Source organism: Pelodiscus sinensis, chromosome 12 (genome assembly GCF_049634645.1).
Source record: "Pelodiscus sinensis isolate JC-2024 chromosome 12, ASM4963464v1, whole genome shotgun sequence".
In the NCBI taxonomy this organism is placed as follows: Eukaryota; Metazoa; Chordata; order Testudines; family Trionychidae; genus Pelodiscus; species Pelodiscus sinensis.
Genome location: NC_134722.1, coordinates 45,053,952 through 45,074,586, shown reverse-complemented (window position 1 = coordinate 45,074,586; position 20,635 = coordinate 45,053,952). Strand labels below are relative to the sequence as shown.

The following is a 20,635-nucleotide window of genomic DNA, read 5'->3' as shown; positions in this document are numbered from 1 at the left end:
GGAAGGTTCCAAAGAGGATGGAGAGAGGCTGTTCTCAGTAGTGACAGATGGCAAAACAAGGAGCAATGGTCTCAAGTTGTGGTGGGAGAGGTCCAGGTTGGATATTAGGAAAAACTCTTTCACTAGGAGGGTGGTGAAGCACTGGAATGGGTTACCTAGGGAAGTAGTGGAGTCTCCATCCCTAGAGGTGTTTAAGTCTCAGCTGGACAAAGCCCTGGCCAGGTTGATTTAGTTGCAATTGGTCCTGCCTAGAGCAGGGGGCTGGACTTGATGACCTTCTGAGGTCTCTTCCAGTTCTATGATTCTATGAATCCAAGCCTCAGAGGAGCCTCGAATTGTGATTGAAAGACCCCTACTCTTCACTCAGTCAACCTTGTCTGGTCAGTATGACTGACTTGAACCATGACAGATTGGTAACTATGCAACATCTGTAGGACTGCATGTGTGTATGTGTTTGTCTTTTTAAAGCATATGCTAACGGCTTCTCTGCAGTCTTCTTAATAAACAGTGTATTGCCTTCTCCCCTGAAAAAGATCCCGTGTGCTTCTTATAAGCATACACAAGCACTGCTTTATCTGTTTATGTAAAACATTGTGGAGATATTTTCCATGAGGACGCAAACTGTACAATTGGCAAATTAGGGTGCAAAGTGTGTGCAGGCATTTCTCACTGCCCTGAGTTCTAACAGATTGATGTGCAGGGACATCTTGGATGAAGACTACTTGCCCTGGAGTACCTGGTCTTGAAGATGGGTTCCCCAACCCAGCAGGGATGCGTATGTTGTGATTTGCACTGTGGGCTGGGGTTGGTGGAAGGGGATGCCTGCCAAGAGATTGTCCACTGATGTCCACCAGTGTAGGGATGTGAGGACATCTGTTGGTACAGTAACCCTCTTGTGCAATGAGTGACATGAGGGATTGTAGATGGATGCTATCCATAATTGAAAGCATCAGAAACACAAGCGTGCATAATGGACAATGTATATAGTTGCAGCCATATGGCCCATCAGATTAAGGCAGGTAAGTATTATGGTGGAAGGGACAATGGATATGACCGAGATGAAATCTTGGATGTCTGTGAATCGCTGTTGAGGTAAATAAGTGCTGGCCAAGACTGAGTCGAGTCGAGTACTGATGAGCTCTGTCTTGGGTTGGCTCTAGCTTTGACTTTTGTGCATTTATTAGAAGACCAAGATGAGTGAGGAGGGTTTTGGTCTTGTTAACCATGGAGATTCTCATCTCTTGACCTCCCTTTTATCAAGCAGTTGTCTAGGTATAGGAAGATGACTATGTGTAGCTGTCATACGTATGCAGTGGCTATGGCTAGGACCTTTGAAAACACTCGGGGAGCTGAGGAGAAGCCGAAAGGCAGAACCTTATATTGATAGTGGTCTGCTCCCAGTGCAAAATGAAGGTAACAGCGATGAGCTGGGTGAATGGTAATGTGAAAGTATGTGTCCTGTAGGTCAAGGGCTGCAAACCAGTCCCCTTGATCCAATGCCAGAATAATTGTGGTTAGCATGACCATTTTGAAGCACTGCTTCCTGAGAAATTTGTTCAGTTTGTGGAGATTGAGAATTGCTCTTCAACCCCCTGTTCTTTTCTATGTAAGGAAATACTTGAAGTAGACCTTCCATGGAGTTTGTTGGGTACCCTTTCTATGGCTCCGAGCAGCAGGAGACAATCTACTTCCTGCCTTAACAGGCTCTCGTGAGAGGGTTCCCTGAAGCCGGATGGGGTAGGAAGGGGGGGTAGAAGTAAAGGGGATAGCGTATCCCCTACAGATTATCTCCAATACCCAGCGGTCCGATGTTATGGACTCCCAGTGTGGTAGGAAGGGGCAAAAACGGGGGGGTAAAAAGATTGCACTGCTGTGTTGGCATTGGATCATGGGGGAGGTTGTGTAGACTCTCAACCATACTCTTAAACCTGCTGTTTTGAGGCCTGAGTGGTAGTGGGGTGATGCTGGTTGGAATGCCTCCTCTGAGGATGCTGTCGAGATCGAGTATCCTCGTAAGTTCTTTTAGGGGGCCAATTATATTGGCCATATATGTTATAGTTATATGGAGTACAGCGATTGTGCTGATAAGGTGTATACATGCCCCATGTACACAGCGTGGTTCTTGAGTCTTTGCTACTATGAAGGACCTCATCCTTGTTGGATGCAAATAACTTTTGCTTGTCAAATGGGAGGTCCTCCACCTTAGACTCGAGCTCATGAGGAACACCTGAAGCTTGTAACAAGGATGCCCTTTGCATCACAACTGCTGTGTCAGTATTGGCCACGACTAGAGTTGTTTGTAGTGCAGTATGTGCAATAGTGTGGCCCTCATGGACCCTCATGATAGGCTTCTTTGATTTGGGGAGCTGTTCCATGAGCTCTCCCAGTTTTGAATAATTATCAAAATCCTGATTTCCCACGAGGGCAGTGTAATTTGCTATTCTAAGCTGAAGTGTGGAGGAAAAGTAGACTTTTCTATCAAAAAGATCTAAATTCTTGTGGTCCCTGTCTTGGTTAGCCATTTTATATTGGGGCAGTTTAAATCTGTGCTAAGCCAACTCAACATGGCGGGTGTGTGAATAAAAATTCAGTGCCTTTGGGGGAGAACAAAGTATTTTCTGTCCGCCCTTTTGCACGTAGGTTGAATAGATGCGGGGGTTTGCCACAGCCCATCAGATGTCTCCATAATTGCCTCATCTACGGGCAATGCATTTTTCCCCTGCAACGTGGGGTGCAGATTCTTCAGCAAATGGTGCTGCTTTTCCTACACTTCTTGAAGTGGAACCTGCTGACTTGTTGCCATTCTTGAATAACTCCTGGAATTGTTTAAGATCATCCGTTGGGCATGTGTCAGATGGTATGAGCGCATCATCTGGCAGGGATGACAAGTTATCTGTGGGAGAAGTATCCCGTGTATGAGGGTCTGGATCCCCATCACCTATCTGTCCCTCCTCCTCCTCTGAATCTTCAGGTGGAGGAAGGGATCGGGATGGAGGCAAGCATCTTTTTGCTGGTATGGGGTGAGTTTATGAGCACTGCCTATATAGATCCCAATGATCCCAAGTGCCAAGATGCAACGATCCAATTTGCGATTCTGGGCAATCCATCACCAACAGTGGAGCATCCAGAGGGACATCACCCGAAGAACAACAGTGGGGCTCTGTTCCTCCCAATGGGGTATCTTAGGCATGTAGGTTTAAGGACACAAAAATCAACCAATACCAGTTAATCAAAACAAAAAGAAACTTTTATCATCAAAACAAGGCTATTGTTGCAAGCATAGTAAATGACTGGGTGTTAAAAGTCATGGAGTGAAATAGACTCAGGGAGAATCCCTGAAAACCTTAGTTACAAAAGAGAAAAACAATTAACCAGCTCAGACATGATTTCCAAACCCCCAAACAAGGAAAATAATAAAACCTGATGGACTATCTAAACTTTTCCCTACTTACACATTTCAAGGAGTTCATTCCTGGGAGAGTCCATCTCTCCTGTTACTTGGGGAAAAACTGCTCTGGTCTAAAAACAAAGGAGGAGAGAAAAAACCCCTCGGTTTGAAATTCCTATCTTCATTTCATTGGCTGAATGCCCGAAGCCCCTCCCTCCGGTGCATCTCCAGATTTGCTTAACCCTTTCCTCATTCTCCAGGTGTCAGACTCTACTTAGCAGCTCCTATTCATGACACCTGCTTTGAGCCAGGGCTGAGCCTGTGGACTGCAGTGTTGTCAGCACATTGATCTGTGTCCCTGGACATTCAATAGCTTCACCCTGAGTTGGAGACCTGGAGGCTAGGACTATGGTTGACCTGGGCTATGGGCCACAGCTCCTATACTGTGACAGGGTTCTATAGGCCTCATAACTGGTCATCAGACAGTGTAATATGGCAGTGTGGCCTCCCTCCAGGCAGAGACCAGTACAGTTATATTCAGACACATACTGGAATTAACATTGCTTCATTTCAGAGGGGTAGCTGTGTTAGTCTGTAACAAGAAAAACTTAAAAAACAAGAAGTAATCCTGTAGCATCGTAGAGACTGTCATGGCTCCTTCCCCACTCTGGCATGATAAATGCAGAAGTGGGGGCCAGCAAGTGTACCCCAAAGCCTTATCTACCAGGCTTTGGTATAAAACGTCCCCCAAAATCTTAAAAACCTAGATCTTGGGAATAAAACTTCCGCTGCCACCACCCAAATGTTGATAAAGAAATCAGGGGAAAGATCATTTGGGAAATCTCACCCCTAAAATAAAAATCAGGGCACACAATTAACCAATGCCAAGTTAATAAAAAGAAAAGAAAGAACTTTTATTATTACAACAAGCAATGACTAGATGGGAAGGTAACAAAATATACCCATGGAGAAACCCCATGGGCCTAGAACTTAGTTACAAAGAAAAGCCAAAACATCTTTTAAACAGTGTCAGACATCAGATCCCATACCCAACCCTTAAAACAATAAAGCCTAACGAAACTACCTAAACTTTACCCTACTTACAGAAAATGAAGAATGGTGTCTTGGAGAGAGAGAGACATGCCTGTCCCTCTCTGTAGCTGTAGAGAACACACCCAGAGAGACAAAAGGGAGAAAGGAAAAAACCCAAATTCCTTTGTCCCAGTTTGAAAGTCCCACCTACATTCCTACTGGTCGCTCCACCTGGCTAGGTGTAGTTAACCCCTCAATCCCCAGGCTGATGGCTAACCCTCAGAATCATGACAGAGACTAACAAAAAACATAGATGGTATCATGAGCTTTTGTGGACATGACCCACTTAGTGGATTGTGCCCATGAAAGCTCATTGCTTTGCTGTGAGAGGAGTCAAGTCCAATTCAGGACAAATTCTTGCTTGTAAATTCTATGTCATTTCTAGTTTGCAACAATCTGATATAGTGTCCCAGATTTGGGCCCTAGAACTGTAAAAAAACCCAAACAAAAACCAAAAAACCCTTGCTAGTCTGCAGCCATCCTAGCTTTGTGTCAAAGGCACTGTTATCAATGTTCCCTCTATTTTTTGCCATTAACATGCAGAATAAATTTTGTTATGTGCACCTAGGTTCATAGTACTCCATATATGAGCCTGAGATTCCTGCAAATGGCATGCCTGAGAAAACCACCTGGATGGCCCAATCCTGAGAGGTAGAGAGCACGCACAGGGCTCACTGACTTCAACTAGTGTGGAAGGCACTCTGCATTTTGCATGATTAGGCTCTTGATACTGAAAATTCAGCCACTGAGTTGAGTAGTCATTTGGATTACTTCAAGTACAGGTGAAAAAGATCTTGAGTTAAATTCTAGTTTCAGGCTTTAACTTAAAGTACCAAATTCTATGCTTAAGCATGAGTGAAGGAAAGCACAAACTTTGTTTCTTTATTAAATATGAACTGATGGGCATGTGCTTAAGCACTTTGCTGAATTGGGTTTTGGCGGCAATAGTGTAAATCCACGGTGCTATTATTAACATGACTGGATTAAGATTAGTTTAACTGAGAATGGCATCTAATCAGCTAAGTACAGGCCTCCCTTATCTGGAGCTGAACACAAGCTCTGATGTAAGTGGGACAAGTGGGAGACTAGCCTGTATTGTGCCAGGAAGACTGGGAGAGAAGCCAATAGAGGAAGAGAGGCATTACGGCACTGTAACCCCAAAGCTAAGGAACAGAATCCAGAGTGAGGGTAAGTTTGAGTTCCAGTAAACTGCATCAGGAACTCTTCAAGACAGGATGCAGGACTTCTTTTCTACAGGGGCGCCCGACTTGCAACCTCCCGAGTTCCGACCCCCCACACTTACAAAAATGGTTGTAAGTGCGGAAGGGGCCAAAAAACCCCAACTTACATCCTTGGCCCACATTTACGATAGGTGCACAGCACCTATCGTAAATGAGGGTTTGAGTTATGATGCCCCAAACTTGTGACGCTTCCCCCGGGCCTCATACACAGGTGGGGGGGTCTTAGCACCCAATCCCACCTACCCCAAACAAGTTCTGTCCGGTTCCAAGAAACTAGCCACAGATCCCTGGTCTATTTACCCTCTGGACCTTACCCACAAATCACGCTGAGCCAATCCTTTAGAATATATCCTCTAAAGGTTTATTACCACAAGAAAGAAAAGCATGAGAGTGAGGTTGCTAAAGAATCATACATTACATGCACCGAATCTCCCAGTTCTCGATGCAGGCTCTAGCAGAGATGTTACAGCTGCTGGCTTAAGAGTCCTTGTTGCACATCCTAGGATCAGGATGGGTCCACAGGTCTTTCCGGCTCTTCAATCCCTGCATTGCTGCCTCTGGGATGAAGTGCTGAGCTGAAGACCAAGATGGAGTCCCCCACATGGCCTATTTATCCCTCCTTCCTGGTCTCTTCTTGGCTACAGCAGGTCACCTGGCCCACGGCTTATTCCTGTGTCCCCTGCTGTTAGCCCTTAGGTATGAGTCACCCTCATTCTTTAGGTGTGTCCTTGGTCCATTGAGTGCCATTGTCCCACAGGGCCTGGCTGATTAGCATGTCCATAGGCCGGGCTCTGTCCACTGCTCAATCACATGCAGAGAAATATTCAGTATCTACACAGATTACAGACTCCTAACTACACACACAGACATTATACAATCACATGACTAGCGTAAACAGGATTAGCAGACAGTGAGCTTCTATTCAACACCTCATATGGCCCCCTTTTATACCATTTTTGGGGCCAACCCCCCCCCCATAGGTGCAACAGTGATCTGGCTGCTCCCCTCAAAATCCAGTAACGTGACAATCACTCACATCAGAATCTGGCCCTAGGGGATTTAAGAAATAAAGCTAAGGCATGTGCATCCAAAGATTCCCAAGGGAGCTTCTTATGTGTTTAAATAAGGAACTTGCTTGACAGCTGAGTTTTCTCTGCTCTCCCATCTCCTCTCAAGAAAGCCTTTTGTACTGGTCACGTTTAGAAGAGCTTTCAAAGCAAATGTACAGCTGCATTCCATGGAATTGAAATTGATACAAAAAAGACTGCAGACGTTCCCACAGGCCGATGGCTCCAGCAATATCAAAACATCTGGGAGCAAATGTAAATCAGCAACATGCATGTCAGTACTGCTGTGTTTTCTACAAGTAACATTCCCAAAGCTCGCTACAGGGCCAAAGCCTTTAATCATCTGCAGCAGGCCATATGCATTGTAGGAGAGAACAGCAGCTGAAAATGAAGAGAAATAAGAGGAAACCTGTTGGCTGGAGACAGTGTTGGCCATCAATTAAATGATTTAATTGCAAATATTCCCTCACTGAAAATTTTCCCAAATATGTTCTGAATTTAACCAATCTTTGCCAGGGCAGAACACGGAGGCAATGCCCTAGATGTCCATTTCTTTACAGAGCTAAGCAAAGCTCTGTAAAGCTATCCATCCTGATAAATGTTATACCATGCTTACTGCCATACAATTCAAATCCTATCATTCATTTTCTAAAAACACCCAGTTCAGACCAGCCCGCAGTACGCTAGGTACTCTCCAGATACACGGTCAGAAAAGCAGATGCTCCAAGACATGCAAAGGGATAGTTCTTATCCTGATTTTGCCCAGCTATGTGTGCAGGGTCCCTCCATTTGGAACTGAATCTCAATCTCATGAGCTCAAGCCCAGTGCTACAGCACAAGACCAACCCAGAGGTTTAATTATAAAGCCACAGGACACTTAACATCTATCAGGAGGGCAGAGAAGAGGCATCTGGGTCTCATTCAAAGATATTTTTATGTCTTTTGCCCTTATGAACAAAAATGTTTGATTGTGTTAAAGGACTAAATCAAGCAGGCTGCAGAGGAACAGTAGCGGTTCTGTCAACTTCCCTCTCAATCTGTTTCTGATTAAATGGAATCCATCCTCACCCCCATCAACAGGCTCAGGAAAACAGAATCTGACTGCTCCAGGAGCAGTAGCATCAACATCTGCTTATAAAATTCTTTAGATCCAACATCCCACCCTGAGCGTGAGCTTGGACTTTGTGGCTTGAGGCCAGACACAAGGACTGGATTTGAAGAAGAAAAATTTCTAAGCAGTAAATAATAAAGCAATAAAATACCTCTGGGTGTGGCTTTAACCACAAAATAGCAGTTCCTCCAAAATGCTTACTACTCTGCTGATTTCCTCTGTAATGTTTCTCCATTCATGGCCATTACAATTATAGGAATTTCACAGAACTTGGACCCTCTAGATATATTTAAAGCTATGAGTCATGCAGAGTTAGATCTAAATATGTATGTTTCATTAGAAACAGATGTACAAGTTTCTCTTTATTGAAAGAAAGTTTACTTTAGAAATAATACATATTCCATGTGGGTTTAGATACAACCTGTTCTGTGGACATTGAATAGGATGTGTGGGTACAACGGTAGATAGCTAGAAGCAGAGACAGAAAAGATGCATAAGGTTTCCTCTTAATAGCCAGGAAATAAAATATGCTGGAACTTGGTATGGCTCACACTCAGAGATGAGATATGCCATGAAAATAATGCAATTCTTTCCGGATTTCTCCACACAAACCCACTTAGGGTATGTCTACACTTGCTCCCTAGTTTGAGCTAGGGATGCAAATGGAGGTGATCGGAATTGCTAATGAAGTGGGGATTTAAATTTCCCCCGCTTCATTAGCATGATCTCGCTGGCGTGGGATCATTTTTTGAGGAGTAACGTTAGTTCGAACCAAGAGGTTTGATTTCAAACTAACGTGTCCCAGCGCGCACTTCCTGGTTCAAATCAGCTGTTGAGCGGAGTAACGTGCCGGCGAGATCATGCTAATGAAGTGGGGGATATTTAAATCCCAGCTTCATTAGCAATTTCAGTTGCCTACATTTGCATCCCTAGTTTGAACTAGGGAGCCAGGATAGACGCACCCTTAGAGATTTGTTACTTGTATAATGAGATGTTCCTTCTAGCACAGTAGTTCCCAGACTTTTTGGCATCATGCTCCTTTTCTGATTTTTGAGAAACCCTCATGCCCCCCCCCAACAAAAATAGCAGCAAAACTTGGGGTGGGATTGACAGGGGTGTATGTGGCCTCGCACCCCCCCTGGAATTTCTTCATGCCCCTCCAGGGGGGGGCACGCCCTCCTGGTTTGGGAACCCATGTTCTAGCAAATGAGCATGCAGCTCTTTATTCTCTATAGCTACTATGGTGGTTTCCACTAGCAGAAGGTCAATGCACAAATTTGCTCCAGTGCAGAGTGCCAGAGTGCAAGGCATATGCACTGGTTACTTCAACTCCTACTCAACTCTCCTTATTTTGAAAGCTTAACTGAGACTCAAGAGGTGTATAGACTTTATGCTGGCCCTCTGCACAAGGGTGAATTTCTTGCAGAGACATTCCAGCATAAAAATGGTGGCACATGGGAGAACTCCAAATCCAGCATGTACATTGTTAACTCTATGACCCTCCTAATGTGAAATCCTGACCAGTGAAGGCACTGCATTGTCTCTGCCCTGCAACCTGAGGTGCCTCACAATGCTGTACTGCTGTAGCTCCCACCTGTGCCTCTCACAAATGGCTTGCCCTTATGCAGGTCACGCCCTGTCTGCTTTATAGCCACAGCTCTGACTCTAACAGCCTCTCAGCAAACACAAGCCACACTCTAGCTTCCAGCAGCCTTGGTTACTATTTGAAGAGTGATCATAACACACTTCCAAGTCCCTAATTTTCCGCCCAGAATTGTGTGTTCTACCTTCTTTTGGACAGTTCAGATATTTTAGGTTTGGTGTCCCTTTAAATAGTTACCACACAGCTCAATTGAACTACAACACTGGATTAGTTTTGATTAAAGAATAAATCAAGTTTATAAGTTTAGCTGTTAAGTGAATTAAAGTTAAAAATGGTTATAAGAGCAATAAAGATCAAATGGTTTCTGAGACTAAAACTAGGCTTGGTTCAAGCAAGGTAAGGTTCTTACCATAGGCTCCGATCAATCAGAAAGACATGATCCTTCCCAAAGTCAAAGAGCTGATTTTGTTTGGTATTATTTGGTGCAAGAGAGATGGACAGGGAGAGATGCCTGTGGGATTTTTGCCCTTTTCTTTTATAGTTAATTCACGCTCTGAAAAATAGTTTCCTCAGATACCTAGTTAAAGCTCTTTCCAGCTGAGAGCAAGGAAACAGGGTAGGAGGTGGATATCTCATGTTATTTCTTTTTATCTGTTCATGATGAAATGCAACTTTTCTTTGTCTTCTTTTTTCCTCTTCTTGCTGTCAGAGGACTCTTTTTACAGCTTGTATTCAAATAGAGATAAACACCCAACCCTTTAAGATAGGCCTGCTTCACCTAATTAGGACTACGTGAATTTGAACATTTGCCTTTATCATTGGATTGCATAATTTGACCATAAGGTTAAGTAAACACATTTCACTATATTATTGATCAGTGAGTTATTAATTTTTCATATACTTCACAAGGCATATTTTGCACAAAGATTATTACAATAGAGTGTAGGGTGTGTAATATTGTCTGGAACAGCTTACAAATGTGAGTGCCTACATCAGGGTAGACACCTCAAATTGGTGATATCTATTATTATGCATGGCATTGGAAAATGTTCAGAAAAGGGCAACAAAAATGATTAGGGGTTTGGAACAGGTCCCATGTGAAGAGAGTTTAAAAGACTGGGACTTTTCAACTAAAAAAAGAGGAGACTAAGGGGGATATGATAGAGGTCTATACAATCATGACTGGTGTGGAAAAAGTGAATAAAGAAAAATTATTTACTTGTTCCCATAACATAAGAACTAGGGGTCACAAATGAAATTAATAGGTAGCAGGTTTAAAACAAACAAAAGGAAGTTTTTCTTTGTGCAGTGTACAGTCAACCTGTGGAACTCCTTGCCAGAGGATGTTGTGAAGACCAGGACTTTAACAGGATTCAAAAAAGAACTAGTCAAATTCAGGGAGTTTAGGTCCATCAATGGCTATTAGCCAGGGGGTAGGAATGGTGTCCCTAGCCTCTGTTTGTCAGAGGTTGGAAATGGATGACAGGAGAGGGATCATGTGATTACCTGTTCTGTTCGCTACCTCTGGGGCATCTGGCATTGGCCACTGTCAGAAGACAGGATACTGAGCTAGATGGTCTGACCAGTATGGCCGTTCTTATGTTCTATATATTTGAAAAAGTTTGTGCGTGTGTATGTGTCTATCTGTAACTAAGGGTATGTCTACACTACCCCCCTAGTTCGAACTAGGGGGGTAATGTATGCATACCGAACTTGCTAATAAAGCCTGGGATTTGAATTTCCCGGGCTTCATTAGCATAAAGCCGGCGCCGCCATTTTTAAAAGCCGGCTAGTGCGAACCCCGTGCCGTGCGGCTACACGCGGCACGGAGTAGTTAGTTCGAATTAGGCTTTCTAATTCGAACTACCGGTACACCTCGTTCCACCGGCTGTTGCCTACCTTGTTTTGTGAAAGGACTGTCTCAGCTCCTTTATTTTAACATGGCACTGTTTGGAGTCCCTGGAGTATTCTCTCTCCACCAGGAACATGGCTATGTTCGCATACATAGTGGCATTTCTTTTGCTGTTTTGGAGCTCTGAGAGAATAGATTCCTCTCCCCACACCTTGATGAGGTCCAAGATCTCCTGCACACTCCATGCTGGGACTCTTTTGCGCCCCTGGGAACTGGAGCTTATGAGACTTGAACTCATGGCCACGTGTGCTGCTCAGGTGTGCTACCTGCTCTGAGATGTGCTCCTAAGGCTGGCCACATGAGAAAGGAAATTCAAACTTTCCTTGGGCTTTTCTTGTTGGAAAGCAGTACAGCTGCAAGTTCTGGCCAGAGCAGTGACAGCAGGCTACTATAGGATGCCTCCCAGAGGCAAAGAGCATTGACTTTCTCCATGCTGGGACTGCCATGCAAGGTTGAAATGTGTGTTACTCCTTGTAAAAAGCAGGAATGCCCCAAATTGACATCAGCTACTCTTAAAATTGACAGAATGGCCTTGATAGTATGGACTCATTGTTTAGAAAAATCAATTTTATGTGCCAAAATTTGACCTGAACTCCTACTATAAACGAGGCCTCGAGTTGCATGGGGTGCTCAGAAAGAGAACCCACCCTAAAAGAGATGTGGTCACAGGATTGAGAACTGCAGGTGCAAGGAGGACTGTGCAGGCTTGGGCCCCATGGACAGACTGTAATTCAAGATTCTTTTAGATTTAATAAAGTAGAACCCTGACAGGTTTTTTCATCTTACATCCGGGTGGATTATGTGGAGTTCTCAAGAGTCCTGAGAGTAGGGAAACTGAGGTACTGAGTGCCTGTAGTGCCACAGGTCAGCAGGGTGCTTCACAGAGCAGGCATGCTGTACGACCCTGTTTCCACATGTGCTAGAACAATGTGTAAAGTGGGGATATTACCCAAACTGCACTTGCTTAACAAAACTTTTATCATTCCCGGGTGCTAACCTCCTCCACCCCCCCATGATCTGCAAAGTTCTGCTGCAGCAGGAGAGGGCTGCTACCCACAAAGCAAAACCCATTTGTTGGGGGCAGAAGTATTATGTCAGCAAAAACAACAGGGCCTTACCGCTAAAAGCTGTGTAGTGTGGACATACCCTTACAGTCATCTGGATGTGTCATGACAACCAATGAGCTAATCTAGCAACGAACTGCCTGAGACACAAACTCAACCATTTATAGCTCAACAAAAGGGTCCAAGAGTGGGAGAAGGAGCTCCAGCCAAGAAGGCAAACACAGCGGCACCGGTTGTGGCTTCTCAAGCCACTAGTGCTGAAGAAGTGCTGCTCGCGTTTTGCTGCTAGAGACAACAAGCAGGCAAGAGTGTCGCTATGTGAGTACATGTAGGAGTAGCCACCAGTGGAGCCTGAAACAGAGCTTATCACCCCTTTCCCTGCACCGCCAGTCCTGGAAGAGGGGTGGCAGGATCTCGCCACCACAGGTGACCCTGATAGCCTCCCCTTGTATTCAGGGAGTGCAAGTAGGGGGAAGGGGATTCTACTGACTCACTGTGCAACAGCACTGGTGGGGAGAAGGGTCAGTGTGCCTTTCCCTTCTCCCACATCCGCCCAAGAGAACTAGGATCTGGTCATTGACTTCCAATCCTGCAGACTCACAAATCAGTTCAAATATGTGGCTAGATCTGCTTGGAGACCCTGGGGCGGGAGTTGAATTTCCATGGCTTTATCCCTTGTGTAGACATTTATTCCTCTGCCATTCTGATTTACCTGCATGTTGCAGGTGAGATTGACATAAGAGGAATAAAGCCCTTTTTTCCCCTTGGTGGCTCTTTCACAGGGGGCTCACAAGCCAGATTCAGCCTGCCAAACTGCTGGATCCAGCTCTCCACTGTCCTATGGCCCAGCAGGAGCTTTGGGCAGGTGCTTCTACCTGCTGTGCTCCCTGCATACTACTCAATGTGCAGCAGCAGCAGTCAAAAAAGCAAACAAAACATTAGGAATAATTAAAAAAGGGATAGAGAAAAAGGCAGAGAATATCTTATCACCTCTCTATATTAATCCAGGGTGTGCCCACATCCTGAATACCGTGTACAGATCTAAACAAAAACAAAAACAAAAAAACACTGGCATTGGAAAAGGTTCAGAAAAGGGCAATAAAAATGATTATAAGTTTGGAATGGCTCTCGGAGAGAGATTAAAAAGAGTAGGACTTTTCATTTTAGAAAAGAGATTAAGGGGGAATATGATAGAGGACTATACAGTCATGAGAGGTGTGGAGAAAGTGAATAAGGAAAAGCTATTTACTTGTTCCCATCACATAAGAAGAAAGAGTTACTCACCTATGTAGTAACATCTGTTCTTCGAGATGTGTCCCTCTGGGTGCTCCACTGAAAGATGTTGGGCTCGTCCCAGCGCCACTCCAGAGATTTTTCTGTAGCAGTAGCCCCTGGAGGACCGCTCATGCGCAGAAGCCGTGTTGCGCCATTTGCACCCTTTCTGTGACACACGGTCCGTCCCGCCAGTTCCTCCTAGCCGGAACAGCTGAAAAAATACAGAAGGACAATAGTTCCAAAGCAGGGACGAGAGCAGGTCGTGGAGCACCTACGGGGACACACATCTCAAAGAACAGATGTTACTACACAGTTGAGTAACTCTTTCTTCTTCTTCAAGTAGTGTCCCCGTAGATGCTCCACTGAAAGGTGAGTGTGAGCAGTGACCCAGAATTCATCCTGTGCTTCAGCATCAAGGTCTTTGCACCATGGAGAGCACTGTGTGCGCTACTGCCACATCTGTAGCCAGGACACATTGAAGGACGTAGTGCCTGGCGAAGGTTGATGCAGAGGACCACGTAGCAGCCCGGCATATGTCGCAAAGGGGCACATCCTTACGAAATGCCATAGAAGTAGCCGCGTTTCTGGCCGAACGAGCTTTCGGTCTGCCAGGCAAGGATTTGTTTCTTAGGGTATGTCTACACTTGCAGCCTATTTTGGAATAGTGCTGCAAATGGAGGCATTCGGAATTGCAAATCAAGCCCGGGATTTAAATATCCTGCGCTTGATTTGCATCTTCCCGGCTGGGCACCATTTTTGAAATTTACAAGCCTGGAATAACTGCCCGTGTCTACATGTGGCAGTGAAATGGGCATTCAAAAAAAGCCTTATTTCAAACTACCTGTTAAACCTCATTGCAGGAGGAATAACAGGTAGTTCGAAATAGGGCTTTATTTCGAATGCCCGTTTCACTCTCATTATGGGTGGAAGTTGAGGGAGCGTCTCCCATGGGTGTTGGTGAGGCCTGGGTAGGAAGATGTGGCGATCGAGAACAAGGACATTCTGGTGAAATTGATGGCAAGTGAGCCACACTACGGGAATGCGTACGGTGTTGGTAGGAGTGAGTGTAGCGACTACCGTGGTGATGCGGAAAGCGCCAAGGAGAATAGGAAGTGACGCTTTCGTATCGTGAGTAGTGTGATCGTGATGGAGACACGTCCGATCCCGAATGGACTGTATAATGAGACAGAGATCTGGATCGGTATGAACAGTAGTACCGGGGAGGTGTACGTGATCTCCATGGGGATGGTGGCGAGATGGTGACCTGTACTGATTGTGATCATGCCTGCCTGTATGATGACGTGGGGACGGTGACTGCTCAGGTGAGAACACCGGCCTGTCAGGAATGGGAGAAGGAGTACATATATGTCGAGCCTTCCTTTGCATCTTGGTGGACAAGAATGACCTCAGTGGTGGAGGAGGGGGTGGACTAGCTGGCACAGAAAAGACTAGTCCAACCTCCGATACACTCTGGTCTATGGAAGCGATCTAGGCACTGGGGATATCGGTGACGGGTATACAGGTGAAACCCCTGGTGCCGTGATGTTGCCCGGTGCAGAGGGACCAGATGCATCGTGCGGGCAAGAATACTTGCGCAAGAGGGCCAGTGTAGACAGGGAAGAACTATTTTGCGCAAAAAAGCCCCGATGGCTAAAATGGCGATCGGGGCTTTCTAATGCAAAATCTCATCTAGACTGGCCACACATGCTTTTGCACAAAAGCACTTTTTGCGCAAAAGCATCCATGACAATCTAGACGCGCGTTTGCGGAAATACTTTTAATGGAAAAACTTTTCTGTTAAAAGTATTTCCGCAAAATCATGCCAGTCTAGACACAGCCCTACAGAAAAATCTCCGGACTGCAGCGCTGGGATGAGCCCGACACCTTTCAGTGGAGCACCCACAGGGACACTACTCGAAGAAGAACTAGGGGTCACCAAATGAAATTAATAGGTAGCAGGTTTAAAACAAACAAAAAGGAAGTTTTTCTTCACTCAGGACACAGTGAACCTGTGGAACTCCTTGCCAGAGGATGTTGTGAAGACCAGGACTTTAACAGGCTTCTAAAAAGAACTACTGTAGATAAATTCGAGGAGGTTAGATCCATCCATACTTATTAGCCAGGATGGGTAGGAATGGTATCCCTAGCCTCTGTTCATCAGAGGCTGGATATGGATGACAAGAGAGGGATCACTTGATGATTACTTGTTTTATTTACTCCCTTTGGAGCACCTGGCACTGGCCACCGTCAGAAGACAGGATACTGGGCTAGATGGACCTTTGGTCTGACCCAGTGTGGCCGCTCTTGTTATGTTCTCTGTGTGCCATTTGCCCTTGGAGGAGGGGCTTCATACACTGTCCCACCCCCAGTACAGTCTTGCAGTTCTGAGACCTGGGCCTTGCTTGTGGTCCCAGTAGCGCATAACCAGGTGTGCAGTGCACAGACAGTGCATGGACCCTGCAAGCCAGGTGAGGTGAGTGGTGTGCAGGGGCATGGAAGGCAGGGAGCCTGTCTGAGGGACCTGCTGGGCTGCTGGCTGGGAGCTGCTTCAGGTAAGCACCTCCCAACTAGAACCTGCACCTGGTACTCCACCCCTACCTTCCCCCACCTCCCACCCCCGCACTACTTCCCCAGGTCACAACCCAAACCCTCTGCACCCTCACTCATACACCCCTACTCCCTCCCAGGCCCTACACCCAAATCCCCTGTCCTCTCCTGCTCTAGCTTACAACCCAATCCCCAGCTGCAGGTCACAACCCCTTCCAGAACCTGCAACCCCTCCTCCAGGTCAGACTCCTCTCATGCATCCACCCTCTCCCAGACCATGCACCCCCTCCTGCACTCTGATCTCCTGCCCCAGTCACAACCCCCTCTCCTTCCTGGGGAGTCAAGGGTAAAATACTGTGTTCTGAAACACATTATTGAGAAGAGACGAAGCTTTTAGCCAATGGGTTCCTTTGGGCAAATACTGAAGAGCCAGCAGAAATATTCTCCCCTCCATTAATACTAGCTATAGGTGTGCAGCTATCAGCAGGAAGGCAAGCATGGTGGATACATTTTTTGAAGGATGGGCTAAAAAAAATTGGAATGTGATAAAATTGACGCTGAGGTTTTAATTCAAAAGCCTCAATACAGGTGTCCCCAGGAGGCAGAAGGACTAAAATCTACCACTGACATTTTGTTAAGAACAGGGTGTTATTGTGCAAATGTTAGTATTAATAATGCCCCACTTTGGCCTGTACTGAAGGGGAATGGGGAAACCTGGGGAAGGACAGTGAATTTTAGAGCATTAAATGCAGTAACCCCAGGCACTACTGGAACAGTGGCCAAGTAGAATCCTAGGGCTGGAAGAAACCTCAGGAGTCATCAAGTCCAGCCCCTGCCCAAAGCAGGACCAACCCTACCTAAATCCCCTACTTCAATTACCAAGTAGTAGTTGCTGCAGTAGCAGCAGGTGCACAGTAGTTCACAGTAATAGATGTAGCAAATGCCACTTCTGCCATTCCCTTGCACCTTGAGTCTTGGTACAAAGTTGGGTTCACTAACAAGGGACAATAGTTCTGTTTCACAAGAGTCCCCCAGGTTTTCATATCACCCCTGCAATTTGTCACTCTCATGGGTTTAAGATATGGGAAAAATTGACATCTGAAGGCAAGAGAGTAATATCCTATGTGGTGATATATTGGTACATGCAGACAAGGAGGAGAAAGTTGATAGGATAACAGAATGTTACAGATCATCCAAGATACTTTCAAGGTTCCAAGAAGCAAGACCCAATGGTACAGCAAGGGATAAAAGTGTTTAGGGGTCATATTGGGAAAAGAGGGATGAACCACAGATGCACAATGGGTGGAACTGATTGGAAAACTTCCTGCCCCCTACTGATATGGCATTCCTAAGAGCTGTTTTGGGAACTCTGAACTTCTGGAAAGATTGTATTGAAATGTTTGCTGGCAAAAGTTGCCCACTGTATGGGAAAAGGCAACAATGGGAGTGGAGGCCTGAGCAACCAAAGCCTTGCTGACCCAGAAAAAGGAGTTGGACCAGGCCCTAGCCCTAGCATATTGAGAGGTGGAAGAGCCATTCTTCCTGCAATTGGCTAGCAGGGATGTAGCACTGGGAGAAGTGCTGGTACAGAAGCAAAGCACAGGGAAATTACAAATTGTGGCCTATGGGTCCAAAACACTGAATTAGACTGAGCAAAATGTCACCCCATGAGAGACACAGAACTTGGCCTTGGTGTGGCCCTAGCTGTTTTGGGAGTATATAAATGGAGGATCCAAAGTCATAGTAGAAGAACTACTCACCTGCAAGACTCAGCCTAAGATAAGATCTGCCAAGAATTTTTGCATGGCCTGATGTGTAGCAACCATAATCCAGACAAGAGTGTGTTTTACTTGAAAGAATTACATGGGATCTTTTTCAGGGTGATAAGGCAAAACACCACATTTATTAATAATGTAGCACGCATATTTACCAACAGCCTAAAAGACCATTCCTCGCTGCAAACCAAGAAGGGTGGCCGGCAGTTATAGTTACTTAACATTTATTCTTACATTAACCATTACACTATATCTATTTATTCTATCATTAAGCTACATTACACAAGACATTATTACATTATAAAAGTCTGATATCTACAAGTGACTGTGTCTGCCCAACAGGAAAGTTTGCCTGCCTGATCAGGACTGCCTGAGTGGAGCATTGCATGCTTAGCATGTGTATTTGGCTTATGTGGTAATTGTTCATAGAGAAGAAGGATATTACTGTGTAAGGCTCTTTCATTGGTAAAAGGTCCTGCAAATCTGCAGGAATTTATCTGCCACGCCGTAGGAACAGCGTAAGACTGGCTGCCTCTAGAACAGTGGTGGGCAACCTGGAGTTCCAGCTGTGGCCTGTGTACCCCCTCCTGCCCCCTCCCCTCACACTTCCTGTGCACTTTCATAGCACCCTGAATCCACTGATTTGTGATCCGTCCCTACTCCTCCCCTTCCCTCACGGAGATTAAAATGCCACAAATCAGCTGTTCAAGATGTGGGAGGGAGGGAAGAAGCACAGTTAAAATGTGTAAATCAGCAGAGGAGGAGGAAGTGCAGGACTCCAGCGTCCCAGCGTGTCAGCCGACGGTCAGGGCAGTGAGTCCCTTATGACCGGCTGAAGTTCTTTTAAATTGTGCTTGGTTCTGTTACAGCAACTGAAGGAGTCAGGTCACAGCTTAAACAGTTACTAATTTATTGTTACAGGGTAAACTTAGCTGTTAAATGCTACTGCTGTGTTACAGATAACACAGTCACAACAAAGGACAGGACAGAAATTACACTAATAAGTCACGTACAGGTACCATGAAACCCTTTTGGTTCTCTGAGCTCTTATTAAATGCATGCAAATAGACACCTAGCAGGTATATTCTCACCCCTGCGTTCCAGACTTGACGTGGCCAGTGTCTTTCTCTCAATCCCTCGGGAAGAAGCAGGGTGAGGTTGGGCGTCCCACAGACCTCGGGAGACAATCAATACCTGCAGGCAGGTGTAGATGATTGGAGCTCAAATGGGGTGGGCAACTAAACCCCTCTTTATACCCCTTGGGTCACGTAGGCTTCTTACTGGGCTCAAGTGGTCAATTAGGAAAAATGGCTTTGAATGCCTTTCTCTTGCTCTCTGGGGGGGGCGGAAACCAAGATGGGGTTTGTGTCTGGCTACCCAGCGGCGTGGGGGAAAAGGGCAGACAGTTGGAACCCCAGTGGGCCAAAGGCCACAAGTTGCCCAGCAGGGCTGGCCCGTGAGCCTAGGCAAATTAGGCAGTTGCCTAGAGTGCTGCTGGCCCGGGCGCCCGATGATGACGTCACGACCATTGATGGCTGTGCAGGGGGGGAGAGGGGAGGGCCAATTGCACCACCCGCCTGGGATGCCAGCTGCTGCAGCCGACCTCAGGCCACGCCTGTTGCCCAGCACTGGTAATCATGCGGCCCACTGAGTCAAAGGAGGGCCACTCATGTGGCATACTCACTAATCTTGGACCAGAGCAGCCTCTGTCTGTGGTTGGGCCCCACAGGACTGGAGCAGCCCCCTGTCCACTCTAGCCCCCTTCAGTTAACGGTTAAAATCCAGCTCCTCATGCACACTGGTTCTTGGGGATCAGCCTTCCCCCACTCCACACAACTGCCTCTGTCAGTCAGGCCGCCTGAGGGTCCCTGGGTTGAGACACAGAGTAGTGGGTGGGCCTGGGTCCCCTCCTTCACCTTTGCACTGTACCTTGACTCAATAGAGCATGGCTGATAAAGATCGTGGTTTGCCCCAGAGGTTTGCCTAGACTTTGGATGAGGTGAAAAGAACAACAGCTCTACCAAGTGTTATCAAGTTAACCACCCTGGACTGGATTCTAGGCTCCATTGCTAATCATAAGGCAACATTTGCAGAGTTGATGAATTTTCTGAGTCCTCTGTGAAAAAAGCATCACTCTAAATTGAAACTGCTTAAGGAAGTGAGTCAAATGTTTCACAATCCAACTGATAGTGCATCCTTGTGGTCGTACAAAACATGCTTTTGCGAAACATAACCAAAAGCAGAACTAAAAAGACGATATCTATTCTATGTGGGCAGGGGCAGATGACCGTTTTGCGGGGCCCAGGGCAGCATAATCTTGCGGGGCCCCCCTTTGCCACGGGGCATGCGCGGGGCTTTTTGAAGCGCAGGGTCCGGGGCGGCTGCCCCGCTCGCCCTGCCGTATATCCACCCCTGTATGTGGGAATATGCTGTCAAACAGTTCAGTTAGGGAGGCGTATACCAATAATGGCATATTTAGGAATGCAAAGTAGAATCTTAGGAAACTGTCAACGAAAACAAATCATGTCTGACCTGAGGTAGAAGAATCAGAGCTTGGAGG

At 46.0% G+C, this 20,635-nt stretch overlaps 1 protein-coding gene across 4 annotated transcripts in view; it reads right to left on the bottom strand.

Moving 5' to 3' along the window:
• Positions 1–6,704: 6,704 nt before the first annotated feature.
• Positions 6,705–20,635, bottom strand: part of CBFB (core-binding factor subunit beta) — a 121,741-nt gene continuing 107,810 nt past the window's right edge. The window contains exons 5-6 of one of the 4 annotated variants that reach the window (XM_075940407.1): positions 13,763–13,964; positions 6,705–7,169 (exon numbers count right to left, since the gene is read on the bottom strand). In XM_075940407.1, the coding sequence (XP_075796522.1) occupies positions 6,832–7,169; positions 13,763–13,964 (540 nt within the window). In that variant the 3' untranslated portion in view covers positions 6,705–6,831. Of the gene's footprint in view, positions 7,170–13,468; positions 13,520–13,762; positions 13,965–20,635 lie in introns of those variants that run through there. The other 3 variants (XM_075940406.1, XM_075940408.1, XM_075940409.1) reach the window with 3 other exon arrangements.